The 14,701-nt window shown below is 38.9% G+C and overlaps 1 protein-coding gene across 3 annotated transcripts in view; it reads left to right on the top strand.

Moving 5' to 3' along the window:
* KIF5B (kinesin family member 5B) overlaps positions 1 to 14,701 on the top strand; it is a 40,462-nt gene continuing 25,761 nt past the window's right edge. The window contains exons 1-7 of one of the 3 annotated variants that reach the window (XR_012624170.1): positions 1 to 378; positions 10,250 to 10,337; positions 12,008 to 12,081; positions 12,531 to 12,635; positions 13,042 to 13,090; positions 13,423 to 13,478; positions 13,576 to 13,663. Coding sequence is in view for 2 of the 3 variants with exons in the window: in XM_074832756.1 (XP_074688857.1) it covers positions 253 to 378; positions 10,250 to 10,337; positions 12,008 to 12,081; positions 12,531 to 12,635; positions 13,042 to 13,090; positions 13,423 to 13,478; positions 13,576 to 13,663 (586 nt within the window). In the remaining variant the exon portion in view is untranslated. The remainder of the gene's footprint in view (positions 379 to 10,249; positions 10,338 to 12,007; positions 12,082 to 12,530; positions 12,636 to 13,041; positions 13,091 to 13,422; positions 13,479 to 13,575; positions 13,664 to 14,701) is intronic. The other 2 variants (XM_074832756.1, XM_074832747.1) reach the window with 2 other exon arrangements.

The raw sequence follows: 14,701 nt of genomic DNA on the forward strand, positions 1-14,701 counted from the left end.
TGCCCGGCGACGGAGGGCCGGGCCTTGCCGGCTGTAGGCGCCGCCATGGCTGCCATATTGGGGAGGAAGTGAGAGCGGGAGGCGGCGGCGGCGGCCAGGAAGGAGCCCTTCCCTTTTCTCTTCTGCTTGGGCGGGCGCAGGCTTCCCGGCAGCGGCGGCAACGGCGGCTTGCGAGACCCCCGGCGTGGGCGGTGCACAGGCGGCAGCGGGCGGCGACGGAGCTGAGCGCCCCGGAGGCGGTGTTGGCCTAAGATGGCGGACCCGGCGGAGTGTAACATCAAAGTGATGTGTCGCTTCAGGCCCCTCAACGAGTCCGAAGTGACCCGTGGTGACAAGTACATCGCCAAGTTTCAGGGCGAAGACACCGTCGTCATCGCGGTGAGGGGCCGCCCCAGACGGGAAAGGCGGGAGAAGCGCCGGGGGGGAGGGGGTGTCGGGGGTCGGCGGGGTCAGACACGGCGGGATGGGCGCGGTGTGAGGGGAGAGGGCAGGGCTGAGGCGCTCGGGAGCGCCCACGGGCGGGGACGCCTCGGGAAGAGGGGGGTGGCCTTTTTGGGGTGCGGGGGGAAGGGGAGGAGAGCCGGCAGAGCTGTGGACGGGGCTGGCTGGTCTGTCTGTGGGCATGGTCGGGCAAAGAGCGGAGAGCTGGTGGGGGCAGACGTCCCCGAGCAGTGGGCATTGGGCTGTGGGACTCGTCGGTGCCAGCAGGTCAGGAACCCTTTGACAAAGGCTCCGGCGAAAGGCTTGCGACTTGGGGCGTAGCGTCAGGTTTGCTTGCCGAGCCCGAGCCACAGGGCACGCTTCAGTGTGTCCGCGGAAAACGCGTGAATGACGAGGTGGATAATAGCAGGCGAGTCCTGCGGTGTGTCCCTCGGCTAGGCTGTCCTTGGTTTTGGCGACCGTGAAGAGTTTGACCGCTAAATACGTGCTCAAAATGCATGCGTTGGACCTACCATGGAAGTTAATTGTCTACAGAGAGTTTTTTGGGAAGAAAATGCAGAACAACAAACAGCGCAGGCTCTGGTTCATTGGTGCTTGTGATGTGTAAATAAGTATTCGGCCAATAACTTTTTTTTAAAAATCATCATAAACAGACTGTTTGGCTTATTACACGTTTGTAAATGCATTTTAACTAAAGTCACTTTGCAGAGTATGAGGCCTGTTATAAAACAACGTGGATGTTACCGGGGAAAAGATAATGCTTTCCTTTTTGTTCGGTGTTATATTTAGCTACGAAGTGGAACTGGAATATAAAATTAAAGTACAGTAGTTTATTGCCTGGTTTGGTTGGTATTGTGCAAACACACTTTATTTGCAATGTTTGTTTTATTTTTGCTAACTTTTAGTTTGTTTTCATATAAATACTTTTTTCTCTAGGGACAGTGATGGTCCTCCATTAAAGTAACTTAGATGTCAGTTATCTGTCTTCAAATTTTCGTTTTTATATTCTGTTTCTCAAGGCCATCAGTAATAGCTTTTTCGCACAGTATCTGTAGTTGAAGGAGGTGATTTAAGAAAATACTTTTTTTAGTATGACTTACTAAATACTAGTGCTCTAGTCTCTTACTAAATATTAGTGCTCTAGTCTGTTAATATTCAACTGAATTTGTCAATAAAATACGGAATTCCATGAGTCGGGAGCTACAAGAACGATAGCATGCTTGTGAAATGAGGTAATTTGGGCATATTTCAGCTGGCAAGCTAGTATCTTGGAGTACATCTCTTCTTCCTGAGGTTGTACAGGTAAATTCCTCAGTGTACGGAACCAAGGCTGGAAAATGGAAAACTTAACTAGAACAAATTATCTCACTTCCATCAGTGAACACCCATTCATTGTGACACTACATATTCTGTTCAAAATCTACAATTAAGTTTAGAAACCTTGATGATTTCTGACTTTAAAGAAATATATTTTCCACATGTTCTTTCAGTAGTTCTATTCTGAAGAGAACAGAAAACTTGCATTGTTTAAGTACTCTTGAAGTATGCTTTAAAAATACCTAAATTGGAAATTGGGCTGAAGCAGTACTGTATCTGAGTAGAACAGTCTGATGGCATGCTCCTGAGGGATCATGTGGGCTTTCTGCTTGGGGTTAATATTTAGTGTTACCACTGTACTTGGTGTTTTCTGCATTGGTAAAAATGACAACAAAAAAATCTGTCAGTGGTCCTAGGTCTGGGACTTGCTGTGTCTGACTTTGGGGAAAAATGCCCCCCCCAATTATTAGATTGGGTAACAGTGACAGCATTTGAGTTCTGTTTCACAAAATCTTAATAAAGGATTTTTGTTCTGTGATTTTTTTTTTTTTTCTTTTATAATGTGGGATGTATGACAAGATCGATGTTCTCAAAGTTATGGCTTAGTTCTCTAAAACCGCTGAGACAATTACTTTAGCTTGTGGCTTGTTTTTTTATTTGTGATGGTATAAACTCAGCTTGTTAAAAGTTGCGAACCTTCCAACTTGAGGCTGTAGCCAGCCACCTTTTGTGTGTGTTGTAGAATTTCCCAAGGAAGGATAGTAACAAAAATAGTCTTTCTCATGAAACAGTTTCTGAAAACATCCTCAATAAACTGTGTGTTTGGTTACTTTCAGTTGTTTGATTTCTGTCTTTATTGCTACATGTCATACTGGCTGCCTGTTGGACAGTAATTGAGCCACTTTTATTTTTTTTATAGCTGCTTTCCTCAGCTGTCAGAAGGACTTGCACCTTCTGTGTTTGCCTGGGTCTGTGCTGAAACAGTGAAGTCTTCTTTAATAATACTGGGGAGTTGCCTGTAATGGTAGATAGGAGGTGAAAACTAGGAGACAGTGGAAGCAGAGCTTATACCAGTCTGCAGATTTGACTCCTCTGCGGAGGAGGGTGGGGAGGGAAATCAGTGACTATAACCAAACCCTCCTCCTTCCTTTACTCCCCTGTCATCTCTGAGCTATCTATCCACCTTTCTCTTCCTAGCTCCTATGTAATTACTGGCATGGTTGTCTTTCTGGACAAGTGAGTTGTTTTGATTTGTGTTAGATAAAATACTTGTTCTAATTGTAGCTAGTGTGTAACAGCAATGCGAGGGGACGTATGGTGTTGGTCTCTTTTAAAGAGCAGACTTAGAAAAAGTCCTTCCACAGGATGAAACCTTTTTTAACTAGTAAAGAGCTTTTAAATTATTAAAGGTAGCTTCTTTCTATTTTAATATTTTGTTAAATATTTTTTTTCTAATGGCTCTTCCTGTTACTTAAATGTGAGGGTTTTGTTAAAACAGATAATAGGGTGATTTGTTAGGAGTATATGGCTTTTATGTTAAACATCATAAATGTACCTATACACAAAATTGATAGCAATTTTCTCATGGATCTCAAGCTTTTGAGTAAGATGAAACAGGGGAAAATAACAAGCTTCTAATATGTATGATTATGTCCTTTATTTTTTCAAATATAAAACTGCTTGCAACTGAGTAGCTTTATAGTTCTGCATAACATATCTATACCTCTTTTTAAAAAACATTTCTATACCTAGTCTTGCTCATCTCAAAACTGTCCAAAAGATAAGATAGACTACTGAATACAGTGGCACTCTTGAGTATTTTGGACTGAAGTCTAAACTGAAAACAGAACATCAAATAGCTGAAGTGGTGAGGGGTTATAGGCATTCAGGCAAATGGGCAGCACCCCTCTGTCGTCCAAATGTTTCTATAATGATCATAGTATGTTCCTTATTTCTGTGGCTTTTAAGAATGAATCATGGCTACCTGCCTGTATTTTCATATTTGTTTAGAGTACTTTTTTTTTTCTTTTGTATGCGAAATGTAACCCCTGTGATCCTGGAAAGAACTTGAGACATCTAGCTTTCTTTTTCATTACCTTTTAAACTAGTATTGGATAGTAAATGAGAGCAAGGCTAGGTTTAAGTTAAGTTTGAATCACGTTAATAAAGATCCCTTGCTACTACTGCAGCTTTTGGCAGCAGATTATTCAAAAGGAAAATGTAATTTGTGTGCATTGCTGAAAGAAAGACTGTGCCAGACTGTATAAATGGAAGAAGCAAGGTGCATTCTTAAAACAACTTTTTTTTATTATTTGCTAATGTAAAGGAAAACACTGTTTAATTAGAAACACACGAATAAAAATGCTCCATGTCTACGGTGCAACTTTAAATGTGAATTGAAAATTGCAATCTGTAGCTGAAACAGTCATATTCTTTCAGTGTTACTCTCTAATTATTTTTTTAACTTCATTCCGTGAAAAGGTGGATAACAGAGGTGGTTTTTTAGATGATACTGGTATGATTTAAAAGAAGGCAAATATTCTAACTTGCAGTAACCTCTAAAGGGAGAGCTATATTCTGGCTGCTGTACCACTTGCTTAGAAGTGGTACAGCATCTCACTTATCTCCTGTTTGTTTTTTTTCTGAAGTTGAATGACCATTTTTGTGCCAGCAGTGCTTGTTTTTCTTTTTAGAAGAGACTTTTTACTAAAGCATAGCCTGGCTGAAACTCTTGTTCCAAAATTCCTCTCTGTTTTCATGCTGGAAATTGAGTTTCTAGTCACAATTTTTTAAAATAAGATTACATGGTTTAGTCCTTTAACAGTAAATAACTTCTGTAAAGGTTGATACTTGAGTTGCAGTATTTGCACAGAATTAAGAAAAACAGAGCAGAAAGAGCTGAGATCAATTAACTGTTCTGTATCAGCTGCAGTTTTGTATGCATAGAGCTAAGACAAGAAGAAAATCCTTTTTGCTTATCCTAAAAATAAACTACTAATTGGGAAGAGTGCCTTTTCACTCATTTGCAATGTTGGACTCCGTTAGGTGTGTCAAAGCAGCAATACCCTACTTTAGTAATAGGAAGAACTGAGTCAGGTATTTGACATCACACTTTCCAGAAATTATTCAGTGCTGGATTTTTCTTTTAGTGTATTTTGTGTTGATGGGAAGAATGTTCTTTAGTAAAGATGCAGAACTTAAAGGGAAGGTAAGCTCCTTACTTCAATTTCTTGCCAAGAATAAGCTAACCATGGGTGGGTATAACATTGTTTTAACAGTTCATTCCAGCAAAAAACAGTGACGAGCATCTGGGTATGTTGTGTAGAAAAACATGCTACTGATTTTTCAAGTAAATTTTCACTACTGACTTTGCTTCAGATACTAATGCATGAAAAATAAGGTTAACTCAGGTAATCTTAAGAATAACCAGTTTTATACTTTATGGAAAGTTACAGTGGTAAAAAATTTTTTAAAAAATTATTTCTGTGGAGATAACATTAAGTATTTCTCAGACTTGTAAGATTTCGGTCTAGTTGTTATCACAGACTTTTGCGTGGTCCTCATTGAAGGTACTGACAAAACTTAACTTCTGAAGAAACTCATGCATGCTCCAAATATTGTATAATTTAGCTGGGTTGAGCATCTGTTTATATAAGGATAGTGGGGAAACTAATCTTCAAATTAACTGCAGAATTGTGTACTTGAACGTGAACCCTTTATTAAGATTCAGTTTAAGTACTGCTAAATCACATTGGCAGATGTCCTTTTTGCAGGCTATGAGAGTGCTTGCAAAGTTCTTGCTGTGGGACCACATCCCTTCAGTACAGGTAACTACAGGAGCTGAAGTTGTCGTGTGACAGAACGTGTCAGAAGGTGTCGTGACAGAACAAGTGCTGGGCAGGGAGCGAATGTAAATGTTGAATTCTCTGTATTTGGAGAGAGCAAGTCAGAAGCTCTGCTTGTTTGCTTGATATTTTATGTGTTGCTTATAGGTTGTATGTGTTAAATTTTTATTAGGATTTGAGCAACACTTGCTGAAAATTTCTGGAGTATGTAAAAGCATCGTATCACAGTAGTGACACTGCTGCTACCACTGTTATGGACACCATGTGGTAATGTTGCTTGGATCTCTTGTGTTCTCAGTTCATCATAATATCTGATTGTTTACTACTTGGGGAAGAAAAGGCATCTGGTATAGAAAAAATATCTGACACTTTAATCTTTCTTGATTAATCTCTTAAAGGTAATGAGGAGGATTTCTAGGGCAGGGTAATCTGTGTAATACTGTTTTAGCGTTGTTTACAGCAGAAAGACTGTAAAGAGAAGTGATAAGACACAGCATTGCAGATGACAAAGATGTGAAACCATACTGAGTGGGAGTAACTTGTATTTTTTTGAAAAACCATAATTATCCTGGAACCTGCTTGGCTGAATCTACTTGGTTAGATATTGATTCAGTGATGGTGGAGCAGAGACATGCCTCTAATGTGGGTTTTCATAGGTGTGATAAATGTACTGTGACCTGGGAGGGGAGGGAAATCTGTAACTGGATTTTTGAGTGCTTTGAAATTGTATTGAGGCTTCATCTAGAAACATATAATACTGAGGACATGTAAACAAATACTCCACTTTTCACTTGCAAGGGATGGGGAAGTGATGAGGTGTAAACAGGACCCTTGTGAGGATTCTTTTGGCCAGAATTATTAAATTTTGTGGGTATGTTGATAGCAGTTGCTAACTTGAGGGGAAATTGGAATTTGTCATGTGCCTAGCAGCTTTCACTGTATAAATAAACAAGATCAATTAAAGGTGTTATGCCCAAGTGAAGTCCTTGCAGCTTGGTTTTCTGTTCCTACTAGTCCATGACATTCATCATACAAGTTATTCTTTATATTAACATTTTGTAAAACAAAAGAGACTGTAGTTGTATGAGATACTGTAATTTGGCTCTGTTCTCTTATGAAGGCATTTAAATGGCAAATAGAGAGTAGATAGCCTAAAAGTATTACGTGTCAATGGACTACTCTCAAATTAGTAAAAATAATTTTCCTTTAACACAGATAAAGAAGAATAGTTCAATTCAGTCAACCTTTGCTTGACTGAAGAATTAAAGAGAATTAAAAAGAAGAATTTAAAAAAACCCAAACCCTTCTAAACGCTGTTTAAAAATTTAGAGAAGGAAAGCTTTTTCAGAACCTGCTGCAAATATCTGTAGATTGCAGGATGATTGCAGACTAGTGCAGGTTGTGCCTACAAAATTCTTTCTAAACAAGGTATCTTCCTGTACCGGAAACTAAGCCTGTTACTTTTTTTTAAAAAAGTTGGATTTTTAACGTAAATAAAAGATCTGCTATTTGGCATCAAAAATATTCATAGAATTTGGCATCAGAAATATTAATAGAATGGTTTGGGTTGGAAGGGCCCCTAAAGACCATCTAGGTCCTGCCATGGGCAGGGACACCTTCCACTATACCAGGTTGCTCAAAGCCCTGTCCAGCCTGGCCTTGAAAACTTCCAGGGAGGGGGCAGCCACAACCTCTCTGGGAACCTGTTCCAGTGTCTCACCACCCTCACAGTAAAGAATTCCTTCCTTACATCTAATCTAAACCTACCCTTTTCCAGTTTAAAACTGTTACCCCTCATCTTATCACTATGCTCCCTGACAAAGAGTCACTCCCCATCTTTCCTGTAGGCCCCCTTTAAGTACTGGAAGGCTGCTATCAGGTCTCTTCAGAGCCTTCTCTTCTCCAGGCTTAACAACTCCAACTCTCTCAGCCTGTTCTCATAGGGGAGGTGCTCCAGCCCCCTCATCTTCATGGTCTCCTCTGGACCTGCTTGAGCAGGTCCGTGTCCTTATTGTGGGGGCCTCAGAGCTGGACACAGAACTCCAGGTAGGGTCTCATGAGAGCGGAGTAGAGGGGAAGAATCACCTCCCTCGACCTGCATGCTTCTCTTGATGCAGCCCAGGATGCAGTTGACTTTCTGGGTTACAAGCGCATGTTGCTGGCTCACAGTCAGTTTCCCATCTGCTAATACTCCCGAATCCTTGTCTGCGGGGCTGCTCTCAATCCACTCTTTGCCCAGCCTGTATTTGTGCTTGGGATTGCCCTGACCCATGTGCAGGACCTTGCACTTGGCATTGTTGAACCCCATGAGGTTTGCACGGGCCCACCTCTCAAGGCTGTCCAGGTCCCTCTGGATGGCATCCCTTCCCTCCACCGTGTCGACCAAACCACACAGCTTGGTGTCATCAGCAAACTTGCTGAGGGTGCACTCAATCCCACTGTCCATGTTGCCGACAAAGATGTCAAACAGCGCCAGTCCCAACACCGACCCCTGAGGAACGCCACTTGTCACTGGTCTCCGTTTGGACATCGAGCCGTTGACTACAACTCTGTGAGTTTGACCATCCAGCCAACTCCTTGATCACTGAGTGGTCCATCCATCAAATCCATGTCTCTCCAGTTTAGAGATAAGAATACCATGCAGGACAGTGTTCCGTAGTATATTCTGTAGTTATATATAAACACAATAAAGTATGTGTTCAAACACATATACTATGCAAAATATCATTTGCATTTTAATGCACTTCTGTTCTCATAGTTGTCATGTTCTATTGGGAACAGCAAAGATCAGATAAGTTGGGATTTGAGAGAAATAGTATTTTTACTATTGTAAAATTACAGTTGTTACATAGACTGTCAGAAGATCGTATCTAGGAACTTTCCCTAATTCTTCTAAAATCAATTTAATTGGATTAATTGTCCTCTATATGTTTTCTGGAGCAATAATTTGGAGAAGAGTTTAAATCTTCCAAGTACAAACACACAAATTGCTAATGCTGCACAGGTTGCTTGCAGTGACATTGGACACTATCGCTTTTGTCACTACATATTTGTAGTGGTAAGTATCCTCCAAAATGGTGTTATTTCAGTGCATATAAATATGCATTCATTGTTTATATGTAAAATATGTATATACATATGCATATATAACAATATGCATTATCTGATTAACGTTTTGTGATGTAGATGACTTGCAGTGTGGCTGATGGATATTTGTGAAGTTGGAGGCTTCTTGAAACTACACCTGCTAGTGAGAAAGAAAACTTACAGCTAGTGTTACCTTTTCTACAGTGACTTACCTTTTTATGTTACGTGTTCTCAGTCTTCATTTTCTTCCCTCAGGGTTACTTGAACTTACTACTTGTTTGACTTCTGGTACAGTTGTACCTGTAGAACATAGGCATTTGAGGTGTATTTGAAGCTAAAATGACTAATCGAGAAGACTTGCAATCTCCCTGCTGTGAAACAAGAATTCTGAAAAACTTCAGCACCTTAGGGATAGTTTCTACCTACTGAGTCTTGTGGTTTCTTGAGTGTGTTTACACAGTGAACGCTGTAATTATTTTTTCCAAGAGGAAGCTCATCCACCAGAATTCAAGCCCTCTCAGCAGATAGATATGTGTTGAATCTAAAAAGCTTTGTTTTGTGTTATGCTAGACGTTACTAAAAGACAAATGGAAGGTCAGGCTGGCTAAGGGAATGTGGTGGGTGGGTGAAAGTCGGAAGCTATACTTGTTTCTTTGTCAGGGAGGCAGTTCCAGAATATCCTTGGGGGAGGATGATAATGAATTAAACTTAGACAAAATGGAGCACTTGACAGTTGCAGTGAGTTTAGCAATGGTAACTGACCCAGGTCACTTGCAAACCTTGCCTACCTGCTTCGCTACTACTAAATCAAGCTCTGAAAATGCTACAAAAATTTAAACTTCGTAAAATGAGCATAATAGTTCATATCCTGATTGATAGTCAGCTGCTTAGAACCGTATTATGACAATGTCTTTAAAACAAAGCAAAAATCCAACATTACTTTCAAAAAGCTATGTCAGAGCTTCCTGTAGTGTCTTCCAAAATGAGTCTTCTGTGAAAGGTTCCATTCCTCCAAAGTGGCCTCTTCTTTCGACTTATGGAGCTTTATTTAAGGATATAATATATGGGGAAATAGTTCTTGTGCTGACTGTAGGTGATCTGAATGTTTCTTTTTGATTGGAGGTTTTTCACAAATGTTGCAAAGACACATACTGCGTGTGATGTGGTGTAAGCTGTTTTTCATAATTTGGGTCTACCAGAATAAACCAACTACCAGAGCAGAAGAGAATAAGGGATTTTCAGGTGTACAGACTAGGCATTGGTTTGCGTTGTAAATCAAGTGAATCGAGGTCTTGTGGCAGAGTAGTTTTGGAGAATTATTTAGAGTATACTTTGAAGCCAAATATATTTAATTCAAGGCCTTACTTGTAGGTAAGAATGTGAAGATTTAGGCAACACTATATAAGCTGATTTCCTTGCTGCAGTCTTCAAATGCTTAAAAAACCCAAAAGATTGGGCTGAGACAGTATAAACTACTTCTGTATGAGCAAACACCTTCTGGTTCTGCTTCCAGTGTCTGGTTTTTTTTTAATAGCTCTTCTGTGTCTTTTTTTTCCCAGTCCAAGCCATATATATTTGACCGTGTATTCCAGTCAAACACATCACAGGAACAAGTATACAATGATTGTGCCAAGAAGATTGTCAAAGGTAAGGTGGAACAGCAACTTGAAGCGCAAGGAAGTGTCTCATATTTGTGTGGATTTCCATGTTGAAAAGTGATACTTCTATTGCTCCCTTTTACTTTCTGAATGTTTGATATGAGCCAACATGGATTATAGCAGTGTAAAATCATCCTGTAGTTCAGCTGATAAATAATGTCAATGCTTAACCTGCTGTTTCGGTCAATTATAACATTTGAAAACATTTACCTGTCATGTTTTGGTTTTCTTGCAATTCTCTACAAAAGATTGTTTAAAACAATTTGTCAGAAATTAATCAAAATAACTCTTATGAATAGGTTTGGGTACCCCCCCCTTCAAATTTATTGGTGAAAACATTATACGTTAGTTTGTTTGGAGGAGTTTAAGAGGAAAGGGAACCTGTGAAATCATGTGTATGTTGTAGGTTGTTTTCTAAGCTTGTTTGCTTAATACACAGTTTAAGGAGTATATTTTTGAATGTGATCTTTAGCTTCACAATTAAAAGTTTAAATGTGAGTTACCACTATGCATATCAGGGTATACAGTTTCTCCAAACCTGAATTGTCAAAATTGGCCTAGTAACTTCAGAAAATCAAGTCTTATCACAAAGAAGGTTATACCACACTAAGTTGTTGTAGTAAGCAATTAGGTAGTTTCCTGAAAATAAAATTGATTAATTTCTTGAGGAGATCAATAATAAGTTCTAAATGAAACAACTTTAATGAAGACTTGTCAGAAACCCCTGAAATGTTAACTATTAGTGACAAGATTGGGTAAAATACAGGATTTTTTTGATCATTAGAAAAGTGAATGGCTGTGGGAAATCCATGCTACTGCAAGTATTTAACCCTTTCATGATTTAAATAGTAATCTGGATTAGATCAGAAGTTTTCTCCTTAAAAGCTAGAGTTAACTAAGAATTGTAATGCTGCCCCCTTCCTCCATCTAAAACTCTGATCTCTGTTTCTCTGTGTGGCATTTCTAGGCTGTGCTACATCAGGTGGCAAATGAGCTCTGGTAGCGGTGCAAATGGATTAGGGTATGGTGGGGTGGCAAAGCCTTTCCCATTTGGAGCATCTCATGCTTGTTTTTGGAAAACAAAAGTTTGCTTGCAGGATATGATTCTACAGTAACTGACTTGTAAACAAACCAACCCACCAGCCCCTCACCCCTCAATCTAAAACTTTGGGTTGATTCAGTCATAATTTGAAAGAGAATCTTATGGCCAAAGAGTAAGATACTTGAAACTTGTGGCATAGCCTGTTTGCTTCACAATTGGACAATTAAACTTTCCTGAAGGCAGAAAATTCTACAGCGTTCTTGTGTATGGATATCTTCTTCTGAGTTATCAACAGCTATCTGTTCAACCTAGCAGTTGTATTGATTTCTTTTTTGTTCCTGACTGAAGTCCTGATTTTTCTGGTTGAAGGAATAGATGCTTCTAATACAGTGAAGTTCTAAAACACAGTTGATGATGACTTAATGCATTAAAAGGGGTAGGGAGGAACACTCTCCTTCCCGCCGCCCCCCCCCCGCCAACTCTAGCACAGAGTTCCCAAACATTGAATGATTTAACTTGCTGAACATTTTAAGAATTTACTGCTGTGTATTCTATTTCATTTGACTTTCCTTTAGAAAAAGGAAATGAACCCTAATGAAAGTACTCTTTCTCTTTAGATGTACTTGAGGGATACAATGGTACAATATTTGCTTATGGGCAAACATCGTCTGGAAAGACACACACGATGGAAGTAAGAAATCTTAAAATTATTTTCTTCCAAGTGTCCCTGTCATCTCCTTTCATCACAATAGTCTGCTTGTTTCCATCTTGCAATTTTAATTTTCTTTCCATGCAATATTTTGATACCTGAAATAGTTTTTTTAGGACTGTAAATGGCAATTACTGTATATTTTTTTTTTTTTTTAGCCCTCAGTAGCAGGATGAGAAACACAAGAATATTGTTAATAGTGCATATTCACTTTTAGTAGTTTGGGAGATTTCTGAGGCTGTTCTTTTCACTGCTTGCAAATGCTGGGTCTAAATGGATGGTCAAGACTTTCCTTTATAGCTGAAATAAGTGCATGATGCCTATCACCATTTTCAAACTAATTTGTCTGTTAACTGTTTTGGCTTTGGATACCGTCTATGATATTGGATTCAGTATAAATGTTTCAATTTACTGTATCTTTTTCTAATAAGGGGAAGCTTCACGACCCAGATGGAATGGGTATTATTCCAAGAATAGTGCAAGATATTTTTAATTATATTTACTCTATGGATGAGAATCTTGAGTTTCATATTAAGGTAAACTTTTCTTCATTTTACTTCTTTTATCTATATCAAAACTGGAAGTAGTCTGTGGTTAAATGGATGTTCTGTATGTGTTTCAAATGCCTGTAACTTGGAAAATCTAAACATGAGTTATTTCTGAAGTAACCGACTTGTTAAAGAAATATGTTAACACTTTAATCTTGTTTCCATTAAACATTGATGGTAGCTATCCTGATAACCTATGGCAGTGCTGATAGTGCTTGAAGCTTTTGATCAGAATAGTTTCTTCTTAAAGGTGTATTTTAGCTCAGCCTTAAGGACTTGAGCTAGATGTGGTATTATGTAGGAGGTCATGATGATCATGTTGGATCGTTCTGATAAAAAAGCAATGCATTTTTGCTTTCTGATGCTGTATCTCTATTCCCCTTCCCATTTCTAGGTGTCATATTTTGAAATATACTTGGATAAAATAAGGGACCTTTTGGATGGTAAGCCTTTTCATTATATTGAAGGTAGAAAATTGTTCTGGAGAGAGATATAAAAAAAACCCCAAACCCACAAAAACCTTATCTTAATACTGAGATAGGTATGCAGTATGCTAATAACCTGTACATTATAAGGGTACATCAAAATGAGAAAGCGTGGAGCTAATCTATATAATATTACTAAAGCTGCAGTAGTGGTTGTTTCATGTATATTAAGTTTTTTATAAAGTGTTGCTGAGAAATAACACCTTTTACGTGGACATATGTTGTACAGAGCTAGTTCAGTTTGCAAAGAAACCGTATATACTTTAGCTTTAGACCTTCTTCTCTTCCAGTTTCAAAGACCAATCTTTCTGTTCATGAGGACAAAAACCGAGTTCCCTATGTAAAGGTGAGAATCAGTCTGGTATGTTTTCATCTTTCACTCCTCTAGTGTGCATGATTTACTTCTGGCTTCTTGGTGTGGTGGTTTTTTGCTTTTTTTAAAGGGTTGCACAGAGCGTTTTGTATGTAGTCCAGAAGAAGTTATGGATACTATAGATGAAGGAAAATCAAACCGACATGTAGCAGTTACAAGTAAGTATTATCTTTTGTCTTCTTTTATTGCTTTACTGATTTGCTTCTGGTATGCCTTAAAAAGTAGGGAAGACAAAAATAGTGAGTTAAATAATCCAGGTTTTTGAAAGGGTCTAGCATAAGCAGTTTCAGCATGTCTTTCAGAAACAAGCATTTTAATTCCTTTCTTGTTAGATGTTGTTACTTAGGCTTGGATTGAAAGGAGAAAGTAAGTGATTAGTGAGGATCTCTCTTCATTGGAGAAAAGGGTGTAGTTCTTCATTAGAAATAGTCAAAAGTCCCAGTTTCTGGAATTTGTTTCAAATAACCTGTAAGTAAGGCACTGTGGCTTATCTACAGTTTGGCCATTCTGTTTCATATTCTAAGAAAAGCTGGTCAGAATATATATTCAGACATGCTGCAGATTTAAGCAGTATCCCAGTGTCCCAGGTTTTTTAGCCTGGGGCATGCAACTGAGTTGCAAGGAGCCATGTCATAGGCCTCTGAATTCTTACAAGAAGCAGGATTAGGAAGTGACAGAGGGTTTTTAAAAAAATAAAGTAAAATAAAATAGGGAAAGATGAGGTGCATGCAAAATAATACTTTAATTCTTATCAACTGAAGTGACTGTCAGAAATCTTTGAGAGCCAGTTTGAGGACAAGTTTCACAATTTTCCTGTTCTTTATTCAGGAAAAGAAAGAATATACAGTTGTTGAGAAAATAAAATATTTTTCTTCTCATTTCTTTGGTTAAGGATCAAAAAATAAAAATATTATGTTCCTTTTAAGGAATGACTTGGTCCTGCACTACTTCTTTGTTGCTCCTGTTCTGAAGTGGGGACCAGACTAAGTAACAGAGAAGTAACAGAAATTTGGATAGAAGGATGTTATTCTGTGTTGAGCTGCTTCTGTGGCATTAAGATGGTCCTTTTAGGCCTGTGAGGGATTTGTGGTTAAAAGGGGAAAGAAATAGGTAGACGTTCTCATTCAGATTGCAGTCAGCTTAAATTTTGTTAATGAATTAAAATAATTCTTTAAATTCAGTAAGTCTTGCTTACT

This window comes from Strix aluco, chromosome 1 (assembly GCF_031877795.1).
Source record: "Strix aluco isolate bStrAlu1 chromosome 1, bStrAlu1.hap1, whole genome shotgun sequence".
NCBI classification, from domain to species: Eukaryota; Metazoa; Chordata; class Aves; order Strigiformes; family Strigidae; genus Strix; species Strix aluco.